The 26,778-nt window shown below is 41.4% G+C and overlaps 1 protein-coding gene across 31 annotated transcripts in view; it reads right to left on the bottom strand.

Moving 5' to 3' along the window:
- The window catches only part of SLC25A21 (solute carrier family 25 member 21), a 463,129-nt gene that overhangs the window by 172,892 nt on the left and 263,459 nt on the right, over positions 1–26,778 (bottom strand). For all 31 annotated transcript variants that reach the window (XM_036256725.1, XM_036256732.1, XM_036256740.1 and 28 more), the window contains one exon: positions 22,257–22,305. In XM_036256725.1, the coding sequence (XP_036112618.1) occupies positions 22,257–22,305 (49 nt within the window). The remainder of the gene's footprint in view (positions 1–22,256; positions 22,306–26,778) is intronic.

The raw sequence follows: 26,778 nt of genomic DNA, 5'->3' as shown, positions 1-26,778 counted from the left end.
CATAGATTGTCTATTTTCCCAATTTTATACAAAAGTAGGTAGAGTGAAAATCTTTTAAACTCTAGAAACCAGAGTATAGGTATGAGTGTTCATTTCAACTCAGGTTTGACAGCTAGTAGGTTGATGCGACCTGTGTTCATTTAAAGCAATATTTAAAATGGATATATATCATTCCTTAAATTTACTCAATCCTTTGGTTAGCACCTATATAATATCTACTTGGTACCACACATAGTGCTAGATGCTAGGATCAAATATAAATGTGACATGGTCTCATATTTTCACAGAGGGGACTACAAAAATCTAATGACATTATGGTATGAAACATATATATGATATACATTACACACACACACACAGTTTTATACCGTGTCAGGGGAAAGAATGGTTAATTCGACCTGGAGATGTAGAAGAGGATTCCCAGAAGGAGCCATATTTGAATTGGATCTTGAATGATGAGAGAATTTCCCCAAGGAGAAGCTGAACAAGAGTAATCATTGCACATACAAATAGTGTACATAGTGTTTAATACAGAACATTAAAGATGGAAGGAAGAAGGATTAAAACAATATAGCTGTCTCATCTGTACCTACGACCATTGTCAAGTTAAGTACCAACCCAGAAAAGTCCACTGTATGGAGTCACTGCCTAGGTCTCAATCCCGGCTGTTTCCTTGACATCATTTCTTGACTCTAAGTTCCAGGTTCCCATCTGTAAAATGGGGATAATAATAGTGTTTCCTTTATGGGCTTGTTGGAAGGATTAAAATAGACAACATAGTAAATAACTATACATAGCACATAGCAATTGCTTCATAAGGTAGTTGTTAACGATTTGTATGACTGTTTTCACTATTATGTGTAGATACAGGTTGTATTCGGAAAACAGTAAATGATAATGTAATGCAGATGGAATGTTTGTGCCTCAGAGTCAATGGCTTCTGATAAATACAGGTTAGGGTCCTCCTGGAAAGGACTTATATGTCATACCAAGGAGTCTGGACTTGATCTCATCAACAGTCAAGCACCTGTTAAGAAACCTACAGTGTAGGAGGGTAACTGTGTCTTTTGTTGTTTTTATGGGGCATGAGGCAGGGGAGGCACCTGGCCATCCTTGGTGACAGCAGTTTGCTTGAGCTGCAAGCAATAAGAGAGTATGTTGTCTATATAGAATTTGTTAAAAATAACAAACTTTGGCTTTCTTTTTATTATCACCATGTCCTGACAATTATGAAAAAATATCAGTGATAAAATGTGTTCTTCCCTGCTGGGCAAGCCACCCCCTCAGTAGTCCATGGCCTGGTAGTTTGTTTTATGGAATCTGAGGAGTATTAACAAGGACCCAGGAGCTGGGTGCCCATTAGCACCTTCTGGCGATGCTTAGGCCTGGGTTAATTCAGGAGCCGGAAACAGACCTAAGCATCAAACAGCCAAGCAGGAAGTTTTAGTAGAGCCAAGTAGTTGGAAAGTTTGGGGCACTCCTCAAGGGGAACAGGTCAAAGGGGGAGGCACCATCAAGGGAAATCTGGGGAAAAGAAGCCAAAGGACACTGGATGGCGAGCAATGAAGAGGAAGACACAGACACGTAGATGGCTTAAAATAGAGCTTCTTCCTCACCATGCGTAGGTCCCATGTCAATCCAGAAAGGTCCAGCCCAGTGGTTTTTAGGAACATCAGCATCACCTTGTCAGAAATGCATATTATTAGCTCCCACCCAGAATGGCTGAATCAGTCACTGGGGGCGAGGCCCAACCATCCACGCTTTAACCAGCCCTCCAGGGGATTGTGACACACTGAAGCTGGAGAATCACAGATCTCCCCATCTGCTGAGCAACTCCCCCAAAATAGAACTGTATCTTCTGGGTCATGGTATCATTTTCTGATGCCTCACTGGTATGTGTGACCTTTGTCACATATCAGCATTTATGCCTATTATACATGAGGCCAATGGATTCATTTCTTTGTTTAACCCAGTGGTTCCCAATGGGGGGGGAGGGGGGTGGAGGGCGATTTTGCTCTCGGGTGGATATTTGGCAGTGTTTGGAGACATTTGGTTGACACGCTGTGAGGAAGGTACCACTGGCATCTAGTGAGCAGAGACCATGGATGCTGAAAAACCTTCGTCAAAGCCCAGGACAGACCGCAACAAAGAATTAACCAGCTCGAAGCGTCAACAGAGCCGAGGTGGAGAAACCATGGTTAACCTTACAAAGAAAGAAGTTTCTTTCGGATCCCTATTAAGTTGGGGGGAGGGAAAAGCAAGGTGCGGAAGGCGGCATCCAATCTGGCGTCTTTGAACACAAATCCCCACTCGTGTGGGAAGGAATGTTTACTGATTCGACTGACTCTGTTTATTGTTGGTCCATAAAGGAAGTAGGAGCTTTATGACCCCAACCAGGAACTGCTGGCTTTGTTTGCTCTCCTTTTCTTGAGCTTGTCCTTCTGTATATTGTTTCTACCCCGACTTCGTTCTTTGATTGCAAAGCGGTCAGGCCAGTCCTGATCTGGATCTCAGCGAAGGCTGAAGTCCTGGCTGCTCAGACATGGCTTGTAAGACAAGGGGATTTTGGAGCCTGCTAGTTCTGGTAGTGGGGGAGGGGGAGCAACCTCGCTGAAGCCAAGATACCTTCCCTCCTTAAATTGGGAGAAGTCAGTGGAAAGGGGGCCACTGGCACCAGTTTGGAGACCTCTGTAGCTAATTAGGCTCTGCCAGACACGGGGCGGAGGATGACCAATATGTAGGAGCCCTGAGATCTCCACACCCTGGCGTACTGCTGGCCCAGCAGAGGCAGGCAACAGGGCCATTTATTGAGGGAACTCAGCTAGGATCTGAATGAAGCTGGGACTGCGCTTAATCGTGGGGACAGGAAGGAGACAGATTTATGGAGATTGGAAGCTGGGCACTGGAAACATGTCCCACACAGAAAATGTGGAATCAGATGTTAAGAACAAGTGAGAGTCACACATAGTTGGCTGGTTTTCTTTTTATGTAATTTGGGAGAGGCTCGTCTGCTGTGCTGTCCAAGAAAACTCGCTGCTGGTGCGAAAGCCATCTCACTGCTGGAAACGGATTTTGGCATCTTTTTTTCCACAATGATTTTTACAGGCCTCACATTTCCATGGGGTCTTTTCACATGTACCACTGTTGATGACTCTATAATGCGCTCCAGTAGCCAAATGGAATATGGTTCTATTTTAATTTTAAAGGAAATTCTTTGTATTTAAAGTCTAAAGTGTGCTTTATCTTTTGCCTGGGGTCTGGACCTTCCCGGGTTTGGGACTTCAGATTTCTTATCATCAGCCACAAGGGACATGGGCCATCTGAAGAACGCTCTGGACCAATGCTGGAAGCTCACTTCCTAAAAGACACTGAGAGCAAGTGAGCGAAAGGCCCTCCGATGGAAACACCTTTCAGGCGGCTCCACGGGAGTCTCTATTTAAACAGGTGCCTTTGCTGAGAGAGGCTCCAGATCCCATTACCAAAGGCCGGGCTAGAGGCAGATGTTTTTATGAGCTCTCAAGGCACGCACTGGGGCCAGGCGTGAATACAGGGAAAACTCGCGGAGACCTCACTCCCTTTACACATGGTGAAAGAAAAGAAAAGTTTGCAGAGGGTTTTTGAGAATGACGACCTATCAGTAAATGGCCAGCGACCAAAGTGGTCCCCATTCATTTAAAGTTCTAAATGATCTAGGGGGATTAAAAAAGCACAGGTATTGCAGCCCCCCTGCTTCCTTCCGGGAATGGGAAGGAGGAAAGCAGCTGCTGGTAGATGGAGCAGTTGAAGGGTCAAATAGGCTCTGCCCAGCGGTGCTGACATCACGCCACTCCCCCCAGGAGAGGGGCACTGGCCTCACGTGCTGGGCTGGGGCCTCGGGCCTGAAGATGGCCGGTTGCAGCTCCCATCTCGTTTCCCCTCGAGCACCTACGCGGTCCACAACTTCAAGTGAGCAGAGCAATCAAGACAGAAACTGTTGTTATTGGCTTTTGCAGAAAAACGTGGTTTTTTTTTACCCCCACCCCCCAACAACTTATGAAAACACAATCTAGCCACAGTGAGTCAAAATGTGAATGTGAATTTCGAACTTTGCATAGTCATTAGATGCATCATTAGTCATTCCTGGTTGACAAGGAGGGTTATAATTTGACACCTGGCAAAAATCAGGCAGATTTCAGAGAATTTAGAGCTGGGAAATGAGATGGAAAAAACACCCTCTTTTTCACTAGGAGGTCCCATGAAGTAATGTTTGCAAACCACTTTTCTCTCCATAGAAGTGGATGGCCGGTGATTCAGGGTTGGGATGTCTTTCCATCTCTGACTGCTGGCTGGACCTCCCCTACCCTCCCGGAGCCTTATAAGCACTGGCCAAAGAATCGCTTCAGAAGGTTCCCAGAAGTGGGCCTCTGGGAGTTAGCAGAAAGAGATAAATAACTTCTCAACCTGACGCTTAAGCAACAAAAGGCCACCAGAAAGTTTCAGCGTCAATTCAGGAAATATTTTCTGAAACATCAGAGAGTCATGGGAGAAAAACGTTTTAGAATGACAGGATCCTTCGTTCCCACCCTCTCCATAAAATTTCAGTTTTCTTTTCTCCACTATCTAGGACCATTTTCTTTTGTGTACTGTGATCAAAATATTGAACCCTGAGTTTGTATTTTCTAACCCCTGACCTCTCACAGGTGTTCTGGCTCATTTCCTGAGAGTTATGTTTGATTTGGGAATGTTTCTCTCTTTTCTCCCATTCCCTTGTTACAGTTGGAAACCTGGAACACCCGCACACAGCACCCTGACTCTGTAGACCCTCCCTGTGCTACCCAAAAAACACCCTCAAATGTTCTCTCAGAACTTGGCAATCGTCTGAACTGGGACAGTATTCTCACACTCTGGGAAATCAAACGCAAACAATAGTCCTTTTCCAATTCTTCAACCCCAGGATACATTTCAGGGTCATTTCTTTTCTTTTTTTTTAAACCTAATAGTTTTCCCATTTTAGTAGTAGAAGAAAATCAAATAAATAATCTACTTAAATTTTCAGTATGTAACAAGGAAACAAAAATACTGATTTGGAATTCTTTAGGACGAGCTATCAGCATAAATCCAAAAATTATTCCAAGATGATTGCTTCAGAAGCAGTGATTAACATTTTCTTAATAAATCTCTCCCTCTCCCTCCTCCTCCCCTTCTCCCTCCCCGCATCCTCCCAGATTCTAGGAGAGGAGATTAGAAAATATTATTACTTTTGGAAGTTATGCACTATTTTTGTTTTAAAATAAAATTAGAGTCGTTTGACACTACTAATTCTGGTTGTCTCTGAAAGAAAAAACATTGAAGATGGCTAACAAATCCTGACCAAAAAAGATATTTCTACACCTTTTAATTCAGGAAGAGTTAGGCCAATTACTAAGTTAACAAAAATAACTACCTTGAAGCCCTGGCTGATGTGGTTCAGTAGGTTGAGCATCATCCCATGCACCAAAGGGTGGTGTGTTCAACTCCTCGTCAGGGCACATACCCAGGTTGAAGGTTCGATCCTAGTTGGGGCATATGTGGGATGTTTCTCTCTCTCTCTCTCTCCCTTCCTCTCTCTAAAATCAATGAAAAGGCACTCTACTGTTTCTCTTTAGAGCATAAAAACCTTTTGTCTTTTAAAATCAATTTTAAAAAAGAACTACCTTAGCCCTGGCCGGTTTGGCTCAGCTGTTGGAGCATCGGCCTGCGGTCCCGAGAGACCCGGGTTCAGTTCCCGCTAAGGGCACGTACCTCAGTTGCAGTTTGTCCCCAGCCCTGGTTGGTCATGCGGGTGGCAGCCACTCAATGTGTCCCTTTCACATCGATGTTTCTCTCTCTCTCTCTCCCTCCCACTCTACCTGAACAAAAAAATGGAAAAAATGTCCTCAGGGAGGATAAAAAAAAAAAAAAAAGAACTACCTTAAGTAATGCAACAGCTCTAATGAACAAAATAAACGAACAACAACAACAAAAGAAACAGATGCATAGATACGCAGAACAGACTGACAGCTGTGGGAGGGAGGGCTTGGGGGGCTGGGTAAAGAAGGTAAAGGGATTAAGTAAAAAAACAAAAACAAAACAAAACCTCTTAGAAACAAACAGTGTGGTGATGCGCAGAAGGAAAGAGTGGGGGTGGGGGTGGTAGAAGAGGGTAAAGTGACTTGGGGTGGTGAACACAATACAATACACAGATGATGTATTATAGAATTGTACACATGAAACCCATATAATTTTACTAACCAATGTCACCCCAATAAATTCAAGAAAATTGTTTTTAAAAGATATTTTTACACCTTTTCATTCAATAAGAGTTGGGCCAATTACTAAGCTGACAACAAAAAAACACAAAAAACTACCTTGATGAATGCAATGGGCTCTGCCTACTCCAACTGCATCATTAATTAAAGAAAAACCGAACTAAACTCAGGAGTGCTGTTGGTAAAAATAAGAGATTGTGTGCACTAACAACACTTCCCTAAGGAGCATCCAGGATGGCATCATGAGACCCCTCGGTCACCAGCATCCTGCCCTCCCATCCTCACATCGCTCAGGACAGTGAGCACGGCTCTCCCTGGTCTAGTGGGTGGGTGGTCACCCATGCATTGGACGGGAGACAGGGATGAACCTTGGCAGAGGAGAACAGAACCGAGAGAGGCTCAACGATTCAGATCCAGATGACAATGTGCCTTTGTGCCAACACGCTTCTAGACACTACATACATCCAGCAGTGATACAGAAAGAAGATCCTTCGCTTCTATGTCCTATGTCCCAGTGGAGGTGGGCACTTAGTGAGTACACAAACAAATCCACCTGAGAGGATCAGAGGACGAGAGCAAGGAACAATAGGACAATGAGAAAGAGGAACACAGGAGGCCACTTTGGATGAGACGGCCAGGAAAGACTCTCACAGGAGATGGCAACCGAGCCCAGTTATTCCAGGAAAAAGGGACTCCAAGCACACAGCTCCCGAGACAGGACAGAGCTTGGCATGTTCAGGGCATAGAGAGAAACCCCACTTCTAGATATGTGCTATTTTTAAACAACGAAAACCTGGCTTGAGAAACATAGAATATCAAATTGGAAGAAACTCCGAGATCATTTGGAGGTACACCCTTCATTTCCAGGTGAGAAACCCAGTCCCAGAGCAGTTCTGTTGACTCACACAGCTGGAGCAGTGTGAAACGAGACCGCTGGTCTCCGGCCTGCATCTTCCTGCCTGACCCATTGCCTCCCCGAGCTGATGTGTGTGAATCACACTCTCCCTTGACGCGGAAAACCTGGCCACCAAGCCATCATCTCCACTAACCTGTCCTCTGGAAACGAAAATGGTCAGAATTCTAACCACCCCACACTTTAGAACATCTAAAAAAAAAAAACAAAAAAACAAAAAACAAATCAATACTTTTTTCTTATAGGTACTTGGTACTTTTCAAAATTTAAAAGGACACAAACACAGAGATAACTTAAATTCTAAAACCATTTTTTTCTTTGCGTATTTAGTGGTACTAAATTGCATCTTATAGTGAGACATCTACCACGATATGTTGTTTTTTCATAAAAAAGAGAACTGCATATCCTGGATAGCTTTTCATTACCCCAAACTGAGGCTATTCAGTTTAATTTTGGATTGTTTTTGCTATAAAAGGAAAGTATGTAACCTATTAGGTACTCACAAAAGTTTCACTGGAGAAAATATTATTCAATAACCCCCAAATGGGAAAATTTTCTTCTGTAGGAACTTGGCCCAGAGTATGGAGAATTGCATCTAGAGAATATACAGCTCTATTTATCATCTTGCAAACTTCTTCATTATGTCAAAACCAAATCTCAGCTGCGCCCTGACTGCAAAGCAAAAACAATAAGGCTATTTTAGCCATCTCAACAAGAATATTTTGAGAATTAATCGATTTTCCAGGAATGTTAAACAGTTTTATCAATTTTTGGTCAAGGTTCGCAGTTATTATATTACATTATCAGCCTTGAATTCATGTTTGTCTAAAGAAATTTATGATTTTCTTTTTGCTTCACAAAGAGGAAAAATAATCTCCTAGAATATCCATGATAACCACAGTTTTAAGCTGTGCTTCAATCCCAACAATTTAAGTTCCATTAGGCTTGGTTCCCACTATATGCTCAAGTCAAGGGCAGCTTTCCCGTGGGCATGGCCTGAGCTCCCGAGGTCCAGCTCGCAGTCAGAGCGTTCTCCTCCAAAGCAGCTTCTTCCGCAACACTTACAAGTTTTCTCACGCTACAGGAAGAGTCAACTATGTGTCCTGAAGTGTTGCCTCTGAGACAACGGTTCTCAACCTGTGGGTCGCGACCCCTTTGGGGGTCGAACGACCCTTTCACAGGGGTCGCCTATGACATAACAGTAGCAAAATTACCGTTTTGAAGTAGCAACAAAAATAATTTTATGAGGAGCTGTATTAAAGGGTCGCGGCATTAGGAAGGTTGAGAACCACTGTGAGACATGTGACTTTTTTTTTTTTTTTTTTATCCTCATCCGAGGACATTTTTCCATTTTTTGTACAGACAGAGTGGGAGGGAGAGAGAGGAAGAGAGAGAGAGGGAAATATCGATGTGAAAGGGACACATCTAGTGGCTGCCACCCGCACAACCAACCAGGGCCGGGGACAAACTGCAACCGAGGTACGTGCCCTTAGCGGGAACCGAACCCGGGTCTCTCCGGACCGCAGGTGGACGCTCTAACCGCTGAGCCAAACCGGCCAGGGCGAGACATGTGACTTTTTAAGGCATATTCCAGCTCTTTTGAGGCAAGCACCTGTTTTTATTTTATTTTATTTTATTTTATTTTATTTTATTTTATTTATTTTTATTGTTGATAGTATTACAGATACCCCATACCCCCCACTTTGCCCCCCTCCACCCAGCAGCCCCCGTCCCACCCAGGCCTTCCCCACACTATAGTCTGTGTCCATGAGCTATATATATATATATATATACACACACATAAATTCTTTGGTTACTCTCTTCCTGTCCCTCCCCACCCCCCACCTTCGCTCTGAGTGAGACCTGTCCTTCTGTTCCATGCAGCCGTGTCTCTGGATCTATTTTGTTCATTAGATTCCACATATAAGTGAGATCATGTGATATTTGTCTTTCTTTAGCTCACTACTTCTCTTAGCATAATAATCTCCAAGTCTATCCATGCTGTCGCAAAGGGTAAGAGATCTTTTTTTTTTAACAGCTGCACAGTACCCCATTGTATAAATGTACCACAACTTTATTTTAAAAATGTTTTTTATTTATTTTAGAGAGAGAGGAAAGGAAAGAGAGCTAGAAACATCAATGAGAGCGAAACATTGATCTGCTGCTTCCTACATGCCCCTCACTGGGAATCGAGCCCAAAACCCAGGCATGTGCCTTGACCAGGAATTGAACTGGTGACCTCTTGGTCCACGTGCAACCAATTGAGTCACACCGGTCAGGCCACCACAGCTTTTTTATCCACTCATCTACTGATGGCCACTTGGGCTGTTTCCAGACCTTAGCTGTTATAAATAACACTGCTATGAACATAGGGGTGCACATATTCTTTCTGATTGGTTTTTCAGGATTCTTAGGATATATTCCTAGAAGTGGGATCACTGGGTCAAAGCTCCACACTGTTTTCCATAGTGACCGCACCAGGCTGCATTCCCACCGGCAGGGCACTAGGGTTACCTTTTCTCCACATCCTCAGCAGGACTTGTTTGTTGATTTTTTGATGGTGGACATTCTGGCAAGTGTGAGGTGATACCTCATTGTAGTTTTAATTTGCATCTAATGATTAGTGATGTTGAGCATTTTTTCATATGTCTGTTGGTCATCTGTATGTCTTATTTGGAGAAGTGTCAAATCAGGTCCTCTGATCATTTAAAAAAAAATTTTTTTAAGACACAGCTTAGGAGCATACATCCTGGATAACATAATTTTATTTTCACTGGTAGTAGATTGCATAGAGCTTAACTAGAAATCATTACAGTAAAATAAATACTATAGACAGAAAATATCAAACATTTTAAACGTTTACTTCTTGAATTTAGAGGTAGAGCTTATCTCAAATAGCCTTTGAATAGCTACTGAAAATAGACAAATTAGTTCCAAACCTACCCCCAAACCTGTACTTAAAATAGATTATCTAAGAAGAGTTTATGATTGAATAAAAAACACTGCAAAAATATCCCATTTGCTTTTAATTCAAAATGATTCCAAATCAGTTTATGTTTTTCATATATTTTATAGTCATATTAAGTTCTAATAACCCTAAATTTGAATCTAAGCCATGTCTAAGGCAAAATATCCCATTGTAGGGGAACCTGTGATGCTCACTGGCTAAATAAGTAGATGAATTAAGTTGCTGAAAACTTAAAAGCAATTGGGATAAAAACCTAAATGTGCCTGGGGGGGTGAGGGGGGGGGGACAGGATATAGTCTTCATGCTGATGCTCATTCTAGAATTTACTTTCCCTTGACAAAGATAAGAAAGCCATTTAAGCCCTAGCTGGGTGGTTCAGTTGGTTGGAGAGTCGTCCCATACACCCACAGGGTGCAGGATTGATTCCAGTCTGGGCATATGCCTGGGTTTCAGGTTCATTCCCCAGGTGGGGTGCATACAGGAGGCAACTGATTGATGTTTCTCTCTCTCTCTTTTTCTCTCTCTCATTTCCTCTCTCTCTAAAATCAATAAACATGTCCTCGGGTGAGGATAAAAAAAAGAAAAAGAAACCCATTTAAGAATTATTTAACTCTCCGCTTAAAAAAAAAAAGATGTCTGGAAAAGCCCATTGACAGGCATGAAGAATGCATAGGTTAATGTAATACTGTATATAAACTATATTTATAAAATAAAATAAAAAATAAAAGAACACATAGGCACCTTTTATGCTCCAGGCTGGGATCATCTGTGCAGTTAAGCCAAGGGAAGAGAGAGGTATCAAAACAGAGCATACCTTATGTTATTAGCTCAGGGAGAATCTTCTCCGCTTATTTAATTAGTTGAGAAATAATAGCTACTGTACTTTAAACAAACACCTAATCTTTACTTTAAAAATTTAAACAAAAACACAATTTAAGCAGAGATTAAACACTTTACAAAGGTTCTACAATGTGAGTCATAAAAATAGCACACTCCTCTAGGGAGCGATTTTAAAAAGAATTCCATATACAGAAAAGACAGGAAGAAAGAAAGAAGTTTAGAAACAACCGTTCAAGATTATAAAGTGAGTTACAGTTGATTTAACATAAGAGAATTTTATTATTTTATGTGGGGAGAACTGACTGTATTATTTTTTTTTTTAAGAAAAGATTTTCTCCTTATTAATAAATCTGAAAAATAATTTTAGCCTATGGCAAGATAATTCTGCGTAAGATCTTTGGTACTGATTGTCCCCCATTGCCTCAGAGCAACAGGTCCCTAGGTGTTCTCTCAATGACCTCCTCCTCATCACCACTGGGCCACTAGAAAACTGATTAAGACTGTTCAGTAGCGGAAAAGGCCAACCTTCATGGAGCACACCCTACGGCTAAGGAAACAATTGCAATCATGCTCAGTGGAAGGACCACCAAATGTGAGGGAGCAACGTGACTTTCAACCAGTCTGAGTTTTCCACAATTATGATACAACCCTTGGTATCTCAAAGAGAGGCAGAACATTGTCCAAGTAATAATCCCGGAAGAAATATTAGCGGAATCTCTTCGTGGGACATGGCCACCATCCCCCACCCCCTGCCTTTCTCCAGAAGGTGACACCCATCCAGGAGGCAGCATTCCGAACAGTGCACAAAACAGGAACATTTTCTCTGGTTTTAGGGTCATGCTGAGGTTATATTAGTCTTTTGAATTAAATCACTATACAAATGTGGGACCTTTTAAAGTTTGCCATGAACTCATTAGCCATGATGAATTTAATTTCTAATAAAGTACTTAGGTAGGAGCAAATGTCATTTTAAAGCACACATTTATTCACTTAACACATATTCACTGCAGCCCTACAATGTGCCAAGCAGAACACAGTTAATTGTCACCTCTCTCCCTTCCAAATACATTCTCCATCTTGCGCACCATTTTTATTTGATGATGTTAATAAATAAAATCTTTAATGATGACTGCATGGAAAAGAATGACATAACCAATGCGGAGTTGCAGTGTGCCCACTACCCAGTACCTCTTTGCTTTGGCTTAGTAACTACGAAAAGACATTTCAATTATGAAAAAAATCCCAGAGAAACCCTAAAAGAGTTCCACAACTTCAAAAGCAAAGTTGAAGTTACACTCACGTGTATATGGGGATACTGTAACCATTCCATACCATTATATGCTGCGTTGATTGAATTAGCTACATGACAAAGTCCCAATAAAAATAGAGTATATAGGAATGTGATTCTACTTCTGCTTGTTTTACTTTAATAACATTCTCTCCATGGTTTGAAACAAGCCATAATAGTGGTCTAGCCCTGCATTTCTTTTTTTTTGGTATGTGCCCCTAGCAGGAACCGAACCCGGAACTCTCTGGTTCACCGGCTGATGCTCCAACCACTGAGCCAAACCGGCCAGAGTGTAGCTCCGCATTTCTATGCACGGTGAGAAATCAGGCATAACCATGGTCTAATCCTGAATGTGATCTTCATGTGTTATACCATGGACAAGTCATTAACATACAGAAATAACTCTCAACTGCCCTGTCAATATATATATTTTTAATCCTATAGACTCTACTACCTTCACTCTATTCTCCTTCTAACCTTTTCCCACTGTTCTCTCTCCATTAAAAAAAAAAAAAAAATCCCTTTCCTTTTAAAAAAGAGAATCTATTAGGGAAAAGCATTCTTCATTCCTTTGTTTCCATCCCGCTGTTCTGTTGGCCCCAATGGTTGCTCAACGCCCCCATCCAACCTCTATTAAGTGTTCATTTCCAAGTTCATGGGTTCCCCACCCCTTCCTAGGATGTTCCCCAGTCCTTGGCTCTTCACTCTCTGCTGGGCTCCCCACAAAGCAGCCTTTCACCCTAGTCCATCCTCGGATTTCTCTTTTTATTAAAGTCGTGGCGGGCTTATGCCACTTTTGACCCATCAGAGCCACTGAGTATAGCAACCAATACTCACGCTTCTCCCCTCTCCGGGCACTGATTTTTGCCCCTGTAACTCCACACAGGAGGACAAAAGGTGCTTTTTTCTGGCTGTAGACAATATATTCCGATTTTGTTCTCACAAACCACAAAATAAACTCTTCAAGGATGCTTCTGCCCTTCCACCTCCATTCACTTTAACAAAGCAGTTTACATAAATGAACCAATGAGAACCACAGGCTAATAAGATGATTAACACACACACGCACACACACAAGAAATTTTTTACATGAAGACTTTTTACTGAACTGCCTATAAGATATTGAGCACTGGTGGCCAAAGGCTGACCCAGTGACCAGTCTGTGCTCGCTGCTTAAGATTCACCCAGGAGGTTGTTAAACATAAATATTGGGAGGCCCTACCCCTTGAGTTTCGGATTCAGCGGGGTTTGGGGGCCGTCGATAGAGAGTGTAAATCAATCTCACAGCTCGAGGAGAAGCCCCATAAGCACATATGTAACAACACAGGGATGCCAAGTTTTTTAACCCATGTGAGTCTTTAGCATTCACACAGTGATTAATATGTTTTGAGAGAAGTATGATAAAACTTTTCAGTGCAAGTTAAATCCTGATGGGAGGAAGGATGAAAGCCAAAGTATGCGCTGGCCTGTCCACTCACCGGCAGCCTGTAACTAGCGTCTACAAGGAGAAGTGAAATGCCTCTCCCCTTCTCCCCTTCTCCCCTGCCCCACACCCGCCGGGATACATGCCTCACAGCTCTTTCACAGCACGTGCTTTTAAAGGACCAGTCCTTACAGGATCAGCCATTAATTTAGCTTGCACCTGATTTATGCCCCTTTCAAAAATGAAATAAAACAAAAATGATGAAAATGAGTGTGTGTGTGGGGGGGGGGGGGGGTAGAATGAATATGTCAGTAATTCTCTCTTCCTGAAGCACAAAGAATCATTTCCCTTCCTGAAAACAACAGTGTGGACTGTGACTTTGGGGCTTTGAATGCCACTTTCTGCACACAGGTAGAAACCTTCTAATGCATACGTAGCACAGTTCCTTCCCACCTATGACCCTGCTTATTTAAAACTGGCATCCCTGTTCCCAGCAAGGCTATTCTTCTTACAAATGAACCACTGGATCACGACTCCTTCCCCTTAAAGAAGTCCCTTCCCATGGCGCCCCAGGCCTGCGCTGCCTAATCCGCTAACCACCGGCCACAAGTGGCTACTGAGCATCGGAAATGTGGCTGACCAGTCAGCATTGAGATGTACTTGAGTGCAAAATACATACCATGTCTCAAGGCATGCTTTAAAAAGAAGAATATAAAGTACGTCATTCATCATTTTTACATTGGTTAACATGTTCCTATGACAATGTTTTGGGTATATGAAGTTAAGAAAGATATATTGTTAAAATTAACTTTATCTGTTTCTGTTTACTTCTTAAAATATGGCTCTTGGAAAACTTAACATTACATTTGTGCCATGCATTTTATTTTGTTAGCCAGTGTGGTCCTATGTGAAGTCCATCTTAAAGCTTGTCACATGTGCGCTCTCGGCCCCTTCGACCCCCTGTGCCGGTTCAGTGCACCCGCCTCTCATCTGGGCACACACACTGGAGACCTTCCCACCTAACTCTCCCAGTTCAGTCACTGAAACGCCACCGCAGCTTGAGATGCTTTGCCCACCATCCTATCAATGAACTTCTCCCTTTGTATTTCATCACATTCTTACTTCTTACCTCTTTCATGGACTGTTACATTTTTAAAATGAAGAAAACAGAGCTGCGCATTATTCGCTTTTTTAGACATTCTAGTTTGGCATAGAATTCACAGGACAATTATTTCTAATTGTTACCAAATACTTATTTATTTTGTTTTGTTTTTATTTATTTTCCTGTATTGACTTTAGAGAGAGAGGAAGGGAGAGGTAGAGAGAGATAGAAACATGGATGAGAGAGAACATCGAATGGCTGCTTCCTGCATGCCCCCCATTGGGGATCTGGCCCACAACCTGGGTGTGTGCCCTCACTGGGAATCGAACCAACAACCTCTTGGTGCATGGGTCGACACTCAACCACTCAGCCACATCAGCTGGACACCAAATACTCATTTATTCAACAGCATTCACTGGGCACCTCCAGGAGGCCAGGCACTGTGCTAGCCATGGGGAGTACCTAATAATGTCAGAACACAGCCCTAAAATGAACTGTGGAGTAATATGAACAAGAACATGGACTAAGCCAATGCTCTCCTGCCCTCAGACCCAGAAGGACTCTCTACTTGCAAACACCCTTCTCAGGAAGAATTTAAATGCAGTTCTCATATAACACAAGTCTTCTGGCTTGGAAACTTGAAACCGCCATATTAAGCATATTTCCCCTCTCCCACGCTTTGCATTCTCCCGCATGTTTCCCTGATTACCTTATAAACCCCATTTGTCTTTGTAGTCTCCTTTCCTTTTCTTTGCTGAAACAGTATTAAACATGCTATATATCTACTTCTCACAACAGTGGACTTACCTTTATGGTTCTCATTTAAAGATGAGGAAACTAAGGCACAAGAAAGTTAAGTGACTTATCTGAAGTTATACAGATAATAAACAAAGAAGCAAGATTTGAACTCAGGCAGCCTAACTGGAGAGTTTTCTGTTTGGATGGATTCCTTCCAGAGTTCTTAACTACCAGGGTATCCTCAGAGGCAGTACAAAGAAGCACCAAGGACCATGTAAGCTGGAAGCTGTTGGGGCCATTTGGTGCCAAGTGAGAGAAGCCACTCTAAAATGAAGCCTGTATAGCCCTGGCCGGTTTGGCTCAGCGGATAGAGCGTCGGCCTGCGGTCTGGAGAGACCCGGGTTCAGTTCCCACTAAGGGCACGTACTTCGGTTGCAGTTTGTCCCCGGCCCTGGTTGGTCGTGCGGGTGGCAGCCACTCGATGTGTCCCTTCACATTGATGTTTCTCTCTCTCTCTCCCTTCCTCTCTCTCCCTCCCACTCTATCTGTACAAAAAATGGAAAAATATCCTCGGGTGAGGATAAAAAAATAAATAAAAAAAATAAAATAAAATAAAATAAAATGAAGCCTGTATAGAAAAAGAAAAGCTGAAAAGAGAGGGGAAGAGAGGAAGAGAGGAAGAGAGTGAGAGTGAGAACGACTGAGAACGAGAAACAATATGAGAGATATGAGATATTACTGATTCTTTAAATTCCTGGAGAATACAAAGCCAGAAACAACCTTTGGTCTTCCTAGTTATACCAGTAAATAGGGTCTTTTGCCATTTGTAGCCATGGGTTCTTAACCAGAGGATTGTGGTCCCTGAGAAAGAAGGTACCCACTCAAAATGGCTCCTGCTGGCCAATTGGGCTCAAATTTTTGAAAAAGCTCCTAGAGCCATTCCTACAAGAGAGCTTCTCACACAAACCGCACTTCAGGGAGAAGCCTGAACTGAACCACCTGCTTCTGCAGTGCACTGCCAGCCTGCACTGTTTCTGCCACCTGAGCCAGCCCTCACTAAGGAGTTCCTGGAATCCTATTTCAACCAATAGGACTGAGGCTTTCCCCATCCAATCACAGCTATATCCCCATCAACATCTTCACTGACCAATTGGAGCGGTTCCATTCTGACCAATCAGGACAGTGCTTTTCAGACCAATCAAACTGTGAAGATTTGGAGTCCTCTTTTGCATAAGGATGGACCAATCAGGAACCAGGGGTGGAAACTTCTCTAAATAAAAGTCATTGTCTCTGAAAGCACACTTTCCCTGGATGAGCTGAAATATGGAAAATGTTTCACCTCACAGCTGTGCTGTTTTCATAGCTATTCTGTATCACAATTGAGCTGTTTTGCACTGAATAAAGTTTCCTTCTTTGTGGCACCCCAAACTGGGGATTCCTGTTGGCACTGAATTGGTGCCAATAACCACTGATTGACAGGATTCACCCACAATTGTACACAAAGTTCTCTGTATATGAACAGAGCTATAGAACAGTGTATATGCATGTCTCTGGGGAGAAACTCAAAGGAGACTATGATGCTACCTAATCTACCATGTGTACAGCATTGTATGTAGCCAACTTTCTGCTAAATCTGGTGAGGACACATAGAACAAAGCAACTTTTATGTGGCTAGCCTATTCTTACTCTAGGTCTATTCCTGGAGCTATAGTTAGATGCAGCACAAAAGCTATTTCCCATATAAAGCCAAGTGCCACAGTGCCTAAAATCCCTCCATAAAAGATTTATCGACTATAACTTCTAATCATTTTTTTAAATGTAAAGTGAGTTCCTGTTAAGCATGATGAATTGAAAATGCATGCTTGCAATTCTAAATGTCCATCGATGAATGAAAAAGAAAGTGTGATATATATGTGCTGGAATATCATTCAGCCATGAAAAAGAAGAAAATCTTGCCATTTGTGACAAAGTGGATGACGAGTGGACCTTGAGGGCATTATGCTAAGTGAAATAAGTCAGACAAAGACAAATACTAGGTGTAAAAAGTGAAGAGATTAAGCAAAGAAAAAAACCAAAAAACTCACAGACACAGAAAACAGTATCGTGATTACCAGAGAAAAAGCAGGTGGGGAGGTAGAAAAGGGTAAAGGGGGAAATAAATGGTGATGAAAGAGACTTGACTTGGGGTGGTGAACACACAATATAATATACAGATGCTATATTAAAGAACTGTACACCTGAAACATATAATTTTATTAACCAATGTCACCCCAATAAGTTCAGTAATGTTTTTAAAAAGAGACAAATATCATGTGTTCTCACTCATAAGTGGACTCTATAAAAAGAAAGAAAGAGCCCTGGCCGGTTTGGCTCAGCGGTTAGAGCATCAGGCTGCGGTCAAAGAGACCCGGGTTCGGTTCCCGCTAAGGGCATGTACCTCGGTTGCAGTTTGTCCCCGGCCCTCGTTGGGTCGTGCGGGTGGCAGCCACTCAATGTGTCCCTTTCACGTCGATGTTTGTTGATGTTTCTCTCTCTCTCTCTCTCTCCCTCCCACTCTATCTGAACAAAAAATGAAAAAATGTCCTCGGTTGAGGATTAAAAGAAAGAAAGAAACCAAGCAAACCAAGCTCATAGATACAGAGAACAGACTGATGATTACCAGGGCCTGTGGGTTGGGGGGTAGTCTAAATGGGTGAAGGTGGTAAAAAAAACCCACAAATTTTCAGTTATAAAATAAATAAGTCCAGGGGATATATATAGCATGGTAACTATAGCTATTAACACTATATTGTATATTTGAAAGATACTAAGAGAGTGGATCTTAAAAATTCTCATCACAAGAAAAAAATTGTAACTTGTGTCACGATGGAGGTTAACTAGACTTATTGTGGTATCATTTTGCAGTGTATACAAATATGGAATCATTATGTTGTACACCTGAAACTAACATAACATTACATATCAGTTATATCTCGAAAGAAAGAAAGAAAGAAAGAAAGAAAGAAAGAAAGAAAGAAAGAAAGAAAGAAAGAAAGAAAGAAAGAAAGGATGGAAGAAAGGATGGAAGAAAGGAAGAAAGAAAAAGGTTAGCTTGCTTATGTCAGCTTTTTCTTTTCTCCAAATCCCCTGAAATGATGGTATGTCAGCCCTGGTTCTGTTTGTCTTCAGACCCATTTCCGCCGCCTCCCTTGTTTGGCCCTGCTCTGTTGTACAGCGGGACTGCCCTCTGCTAGGCTGGGCCTCCCAGGCTTCCACGCATTCAGATACAGAAGCTCTGATGGGAGACTGCAGAGTGTGGGAAAAGGAGAGACCAGAGTATTTCTCTCCCTCCTTCTCTGCCCCAAGCAGTGAATCGTAGGCAGTGGCCAATGCTCCTCTGAGCCCCCAGCTACCACTAGGCAGATTTGCTATGATTCTAGCTTCTACCAGGTAACCCTGGTCCCTGAACTCTGATAACATCACCACTTCGCTTTATCCCTCCAGCCTGGGGTAACAGAATCAATCATGTACAGAAAAAAAAATAATGGAAAAAAAATCTGTGAAGAAAGAATTTGGAAATACAGTTTTAGAATCTGTTATCTTTCATTCAACAAAGAAGAGGATTAGGCACAACTAGAACCCCGAAAGGAAGGACTAGACTTCAAGAAGTAAAAACATTTATTTTGCCGTACTCCAGCACATGAGATACGGTGGGAAATGAGCCATTTCCATACTCAGGTTAAGTGCGTCACCCTTCAAGCAAAAATATCTAAGAAGAGGCAGAAACAGTTCACAAAGAACCCTGCAAAGCAAGTGAGGTTTGGCCTGGTGTATGCCCACCCCCACTTGGACAATGCCTGTGATAACTTAGAACCCAGTGCCCTTGGATGTCCTTTAGGAAAGTGATCTGCTCCCATAACTAATGCTACATGGTTTCATATATTACCTCTTATAGTTTAGTTTATCTTATTTAGAAATGTAGTGATTGTCTATATAATAGTGAAAAAATTTTACCGTTATTTAGTCTGTTCTTCCTACTCCTGATCACCTGTGTGTTGGTGCCTGGCGGTAAATGCTACCAATCTTGCATGGTCACTTCCACTGCAAAGTCATTTGCACATATTTTTGGGCTTTCAGTTTACTCTATGATTGTGGGTTTTTAATGCAATATACTTTTTATTATCATGCAGGTCAAATACCACCTGGTATCCAGTTCCCTTCTCCTTTAGTGCACCTGGAAGGATTGTATTGTCCCTCCCCTAGGCAAGAACATATGTCTAATTACAGTAAATCAATGCCATTTTCATGAAAATATCTATATAACAAAAAAGAGATAAAGCCCAGTAGCTTGTCACATCCACTTTAAGAATGATTCTATTCAACTCCAGTACAAAGAAAGGATATAGTTGTTATACGCTGACTTTCGACTGTGTGAGAGGTTAGCATCCCAACCCCCACTTTGTTCAAGGGTCAACTGTACTATGGTTTTTTTAATTCGTTGTGATGAGATTTGTATTAGTTAATCAGATTGTGAGCTCTCTGAGGGCAAAGCTAGCCTGAAACCCATACATACCAGATACTCAATACACGTTTGCTAAACGCATGAATGAGGGATTGAGCGACTGAATAACCATAATTTCAATATGATGTCTTGTTTAAATCATGCTCGGTTCTCCTCCATGCTCATTTGAACACTTCACAAATTTAGGCAATTGCCCTTAACTGAAAAAGACCCTTTTTTTTTTCCCTCAGAGAGACTACCAAAAATATTCTAGCTTTTCAGAGGTTCACACGAAGTCTAAGAAGAGTCCAGTGAATTTTGCTGTCTGTTTCTGAACTCTATAAAAAGATACTCCAGGGAGTGCATGCATTTTATATTTAAATATAATTTGTGGCTTTATTCTTTCTCTGTTTGGGTTTGGTGACTTGAGGCTGTTAGGAACTGAATGTTTACAAACCCCCAAATTCATACTTTGAAGCCCTAATCCCCAGTGTGATGGTATTTGGAGGTGGGACTCCAGGGAAGTAATTAGGTTTAGATGAGGTCATAAGGGTGGAGCCCCCATGATGGGATTAGTGCTCTTATAAGAAAAAGAAGAGGCATAAGAACTCGCTTTCTCTGCCATGTGAGGATACAGAAAGAAGGTAACTGTCTACAAGTCAGGAAGAGGGCCCACCAAATTGACTGGCAACTTGATCTTGCATTTCCCACATCCAGAACTGTGAGAAATAAATGTTGCTTAAGCTACCCAGTCTGCTATTTTGTTGTAGAGCCTAAGCTAAGGCAGAGGACAGATGCTCATCTTCTCTACCTCTGTTAGAAATGTAATATGATATTCATGCCATAGTCACCTTCCCTTGCCTTAAGCAACCAGACTAAGATTCTGCAACCTCTTTAGGTAAATTAAGCAACGTGTTCATTCAATGACCAGCCTGGCTCATCAAGCACAGTAATCCCCGCTTATTTTTGGGGGATACGTTCCAAGACCCTCAGTGAATGGATGAAATCATGATTCTTATAGTGCCTTATAGATTCTTATAGTGCCCTTATAAGAAACCCTATAGATACTATGTTTATTCCTATCCATATGATAAAGTTTAACTTATAAATTAAGCATAGTAAGAGATTAAGAACAATAACTAATGATAACATAGAACAATTACAACAGTATACTGTTAAAAGTTACGTGAATGTGATTTCTTTCTCTCTCTCTCTCTCAAAACACTTTATTATACTACCCAGACAGTGCGGATATGCTGGACAAAGGGACGATTCACTTCCTGAACAGGATGGAGTGGGATGGGACGAGATTTCATCACATTACTCAGAAAGGCACACAATTTGAAGATTACAAGTTGTTTATTTCTGATTTTCTATTTAATATTTTTGGACTGCGGTTGACTGTGGGTAACTGAAACCTCAGGAAGAGTCACTGTGGATAAAGGGGACTAATTGTGGCAGTAAGGGTTTGTTCGACTCCCACTGTTGCATGTCACTGTTTGCTGTTAAGCTACAACTTAGGTATACAGCTTGGGTTTTACACAATACAAATAAACAAAAACTTTCACTACATTCTAAGAGCTTCTAATTTGAAAAAAACAAATAAAAAAACCAGAGACTTCAATAATTCAGCAACAGGTTTAACTCTTTTAAATGCTCTAGATCATATTAAAACTCATAAGATTTTTTTTTTTTTAATCTTGGTAAATAGATTTGATACATTGCCCTTATTTGTATCCACCTTTAAGAACAAATGCATGTTCCTGGAAATATGGCATGTTGCACTGGCAAACAGTTATATAAATAAATTCTTTAAGCACCATTTAAGAAGTTTACTTGAAATTTTAGAGTCTCACACCAAAATGCTGATTATTAAATAGCAATCTGTTATATGCAATGTCAAATGGAAGTCTGCTGTAATAATTCACTGGATAAAGTTGAGTTTTTACAACATTTTGATAAATTCACCTCACTTAACCAGTTTAGCCACAAATCATACCTTATGGTTGTCATGTGCAGGCAGTAAAATATTATATACCTTCAGATGACCTCAATCTAGAAATGCTTTTCACTGTTCACATTTTATCTGTCAAATAGTATTTTCTTTAAGAAGTAAATACAAATGCCATTATTGGGAGAAGCTACCGGCCTGGGACAAGTTCTAGCATTTAGTGTTCTGACAGACCTTAATTTGGATATCAGCCAAAGTCAATAAAACTTGTCCATGCAGAACCTTACCTGGTTTTCACCACATCAAGGGGGTGCATCAGGCAAATTTCTACAAGACCTGAAAGATGATAAAGAAAAGTCCAATTAACACTTATGTAAACACTGGTTCTTATTTCTTTGACCCTATTGATTCCTCAAGTATGAAGATTCAAATAAAAAACTTTGGACTTTGGGCCTGACAGCTAATAGATACAGACTAGTGGCAAAAGACAAAAGTATAATATGATTTTAGTACAATAGATGCAAGATATGTGAGTGAGACTTATTGGTGCCCTGGTACAAGCAGGAAAGTGGAAAAAGAAAAGAAATCAGATGCCCTAAATCCCTATCAACTAGGCAGGAATTATTATATCTCAATCCAGTCCAATACATAGATATATGAGAAAGAAAGGTAGGAAGGAAAACAGGGAAGAAGAAATGGCAAAGAAGGTCTTTCAGCACCCCCTATTCCAACTACCAACGTGGAAAATCATGAGCCTTAGTTTCAGTATTCATGAAATAAGGATACCGATTGATGACTTAACAGAGAACATGTCTTAAGTGTTTACTGTATGTTAGGCATTGTTCTAAGCAGTACTTAGTTTATTTCATTTAATCCCACAAGAGCTCTTCATGATAGAAAGTAAACGTGTCCCCATTTTACAGCTGAGATAATTGAGGTACACAAGGTTAAATAACTTGTCTAAAATCTCACAGCTAGGAAGTAGCCATTTTTTAAAAGTGTATATATATATTTTGATTTTAGAGAGAGAGGAAGGGTGAAGGAGAGAAAGAGAAACATCAGCTGCCTCCCATACAAAATCTAGCCCACAGCCTGGGTATGTGTCCTGACCGGGAATCCAGTTGGCGACCATTCAGTGCACTGGATGAAGCTCAACCAATGGAGCGACTCTGGCCAGGGTGCTCCCCTCTTTGAATGGACTCAAGCACATGCCTTTGCCTCAGTCAACATTTCAGACAAAGGATTAACACTGCTCTGTCACAAACCTTACTCCAGCCTCTATCTCTTCTGGAAAGGCCTCCTGGCCTGTTTAACCACAAATCTGCACTAAACATCAACCCCCTCCCTTTCCTCTGAAATAATCTGAATCATATCTCTTTTCCTAAGGAAAGTACAAACACTATCATGCAATGATTAGTCATGATTGGTGAAGAACTTCTCAGTGTCAGTTTCCTGTGCTTGTCCTTTTCTCTGGAGGGTTGTCCTTCTGTGAGGGCACACACGCACAGACCCTTCTGAGGATCCTGCTCACCTTGCGTTCTCGATTTGGGCAACCGTTTTCCCCAGAAATCCTGGGGCAGAGACTGTTAGTTGCTCCCTAGTACTCATCACCTTTTCTTTCTGTTTGCCTAGAATACATTCTGCGTTTCCCAGCCTCCCTTATTTCTAGGCATTACCATGTGACCAAGCCTGGTCAATGAAAGTAATTTCAGCAACTTCTGGGAACTCTTGTAAAGGTAGGGAACCTGCTCCCCCCTCCCTTTTCCTCCTTCCTGCTGGTGGAATGTGGACACAGGGCTAGCATAGCCATCTTAAACAGTAAGGTGACATCAGGCCACACACACAGTACACAGAGTTCTGATCTACCTCCAGACGTTCACATTGGAGAAAAATGTCTGTATCCTTTAAACTATTTGGGTTTTCTGCCATTTGTACCTGAACTTAATTCTAACTGATATAGGAGCTCTTTGACATACTCCCACAGTACCCTGACCTTGCATTATTACATGTCAACGCGACTGTTTTCTTGTCTGAAAGCTCCATGGGGACAGAGACTCCTCCTGCCTTATTCACCTCTGCGTCCCCATCACTGTATATAATGGTTGGCACTCAGTAAGCTCAATAAAAATTTGTTGAATAAACAAATTAATGCTGATTAGGATTGCTGCACACAACAGTATGTCAGCTGGCTCTCCAGATAAACTGAACTGGAAGCCATTTATTCTACATTAACTTCATTAGTTTGAACATTGTACCAAGAAGCAAATAGGACAGAAAAATTGGTAAAAATTGTATGAAAGATAGCATAGAAAGTGCTTGGAAAAAGGGAAAATACAGAGTTGAAATATTGTTAATATGTGAGAAAGCAACTAGTCAAACAGCACCTAATGGGTCACCAATGATTCTTGAGAGCTGTGTGTATCAAGGGCATTGTGCAAGGCGATGGGACATACCTGATGCAGCCATGAAGGTGCACAGACCTGGCACACCCAGGACGGTGTTTATGTAAAGGGAGAACATTGAGCAAAGAAGAGAAATATACATAAAACTATGTTTCTGGCCCAGTGACTTAGCACTGCTATTTACAGTATGAAATGTTGCTATTTATGTTCTACATCAATTCTAGTCTTGCATTACTGTTTACTTTTATCCCAAATTGTCAACTGTCTTCAAGGAGCTATGTCATTGTTCTCATAAAACTAGTAACAGAAAATATGGACAAATATAAAAAAATGTTTAAGCCTGGCCGGTGTGGCTCAATGGTTGAGCATTGACCCATGTATCAAAAGATTGTTGGTTTGATTCCTGGTCAGGGCACATGCTCGGATTGTAGGCTCGGATTGCATACCCAATGGGGGGGGGGTGCAAGAGGCAGCCAATCAATGTTCTCTCTCATTGATGTTTCCATCTCTCCCTTCCTCTCTCTCTAGAATCAATAAAGAAAAAAAAAATACTTAAGTAATCTTTTAATTCATCTGTTGCCTGAATATTCCTTACAATTGGGATTACTTGTCCTAAGTCACAAGGCTGATTTATGCAAGGTAAAAGTCATTTGAAAATGTATATGTCATATGTAAATATGAATATGAATATAAATCTCACCAGAAAGCAGTTTCTATAGTTTTCACCTACTTCGCCAATGATCGCGGGTAGATATCTCATAACCCAACAATATCCTTTTCCTTAGAGCTGGGAGTAGAAAACCACATTAAAGGCATCACTTCCCAGAGAGGATGGGATTGTTCTGATTTTGGAGATTTAACATGCTACAGCATAAAGCAGAAGATCCCTTTTTTCACCCATGCTGGGGCCATGAGAAAGACAGTATGAACAGTGCACTACCACATGGGTTGACTGACTGACTAGGGGACATACACACACCTGCTCACTCCCAATGAAATCCTGAAGAACAGACGCCGAGAGTGGGGTTCATTCCTGTGCCTTCCTTCCCACTCCACCCCTGCTTTCACCCCAGAACAGTGCTGCAATGGGCTTCAGTAGCCTTTTAAGCAACAGGATGGGAAAATGTGGGAGACAAACTGGGTGCCCAAACGTTGACTTGAAGATAGTTTATTAAAGAATAATGTCAAGTGATCCTTCAATTAAGGTTTTAATCTTAACTATTCACAGTGTTATCATACATTAATCTGTTCTAAAACATATTACTTAAGAACCGAGTATTCTAAATTTACTGTGCTCTCTTATCACTATGTCAATTCACTGTTCTGTTCTCTACAATTCCATTATGCAACAGTTACTATATTTAATTTTATATTACCAATTATATTATACTACATTACAAATGTCAAAAATAGAATTTATCATACTATGTTATGGCTAGTAATATATAGAAATATATATCCAGACATTGTAGTCTATGTAATGACATCTTCTAGATTTGTGAAAATATGTGGTCAAATACAAACTACGAGCTCTTTAAGAAAAGGGAATATTTAACTTTATAGGCCCACTGAGTAAATAATGTCAACTACATGAAATGGACTCAAGAAGTTCTTTATCTACATTCACTTCTTTGGTGATCTCACCCTGACTCATGGTTTTAATTACCATCTATATGCTAACAACTTACCAATTTACATTTCCAGTTCAGACTTTTCTTTCAAAGTCGAGCCTTAACTATCCTATTGCTTATTTGACATCTCTGCTTAGATATTTAATATCCATCTCAAAATGCACATGTCTAAATCAGGACCCTGACCCTTCTCCCTCTACCCCGCCTCCCCCAAATATAACAAAAACGAACTTATTCAATCTTATAGTCATTGTGGACTCATCTTTTTCTCTAAACCATTTCCTGATCTATCAGAAAATCCCAGTGGCTTTACTTTAAAGTAAAATCTCAGTGGTTTTACTTCTACCATCTTTCACTTCCTCCACTGTCTCCACCTCTGGTCCAAGTCAGGAACATCACTTCTCTGCTGATTAATGGCAGCACCTCATTCATAGGTCTCCCTCCTTCCACCTCTGACCCCTCCCATCTGTTCTCATCCTGCAGCCACAGTGGTCCTTTAAAAGTGTAAGTCATTTCATGTCATCCCTCTGGTCAGCAATGGTTCCCCATTTCGCTCAGAGAAAAGACATACAGAATCTGGGTTTGCATTACTTCTCTCACCGACTTTCTTCCTGCTCTCCCACTCACTCATTCTATTCCTTCATGCTGGCCTCTCTGCCATTTCCCAAACTGGCCAGGACTACTTCAGCTTTCAGCCTTTGTGCTGGGTGTTTCCTCTGCCTGAAATGCTCTTCCCCCAGATTCTACTTGACCAACTTCCTTCACACAGTCAATGA

Source organism: Molossus molossus, unplaced genomic scaffold, assembly GCF_014108415.1.
Source record: "Molossus molossus isolate mMolMol1 unplaced genomic scaffold, mMolMol1.p scaffold_m16_p_1, whole genome shotgun sequence".
In the NCBI taxonomy this organism is placed as follows: Eukaryota; Metazoa; Chordata; class Mammalia; order Chiroptera; family Molossidae; genus Molossus; species Molossus molossus.
Note: the sequence above shows the minus strand (reverse complement) of the source record. Positions and strands in the feature narration are given on the sequence as shown.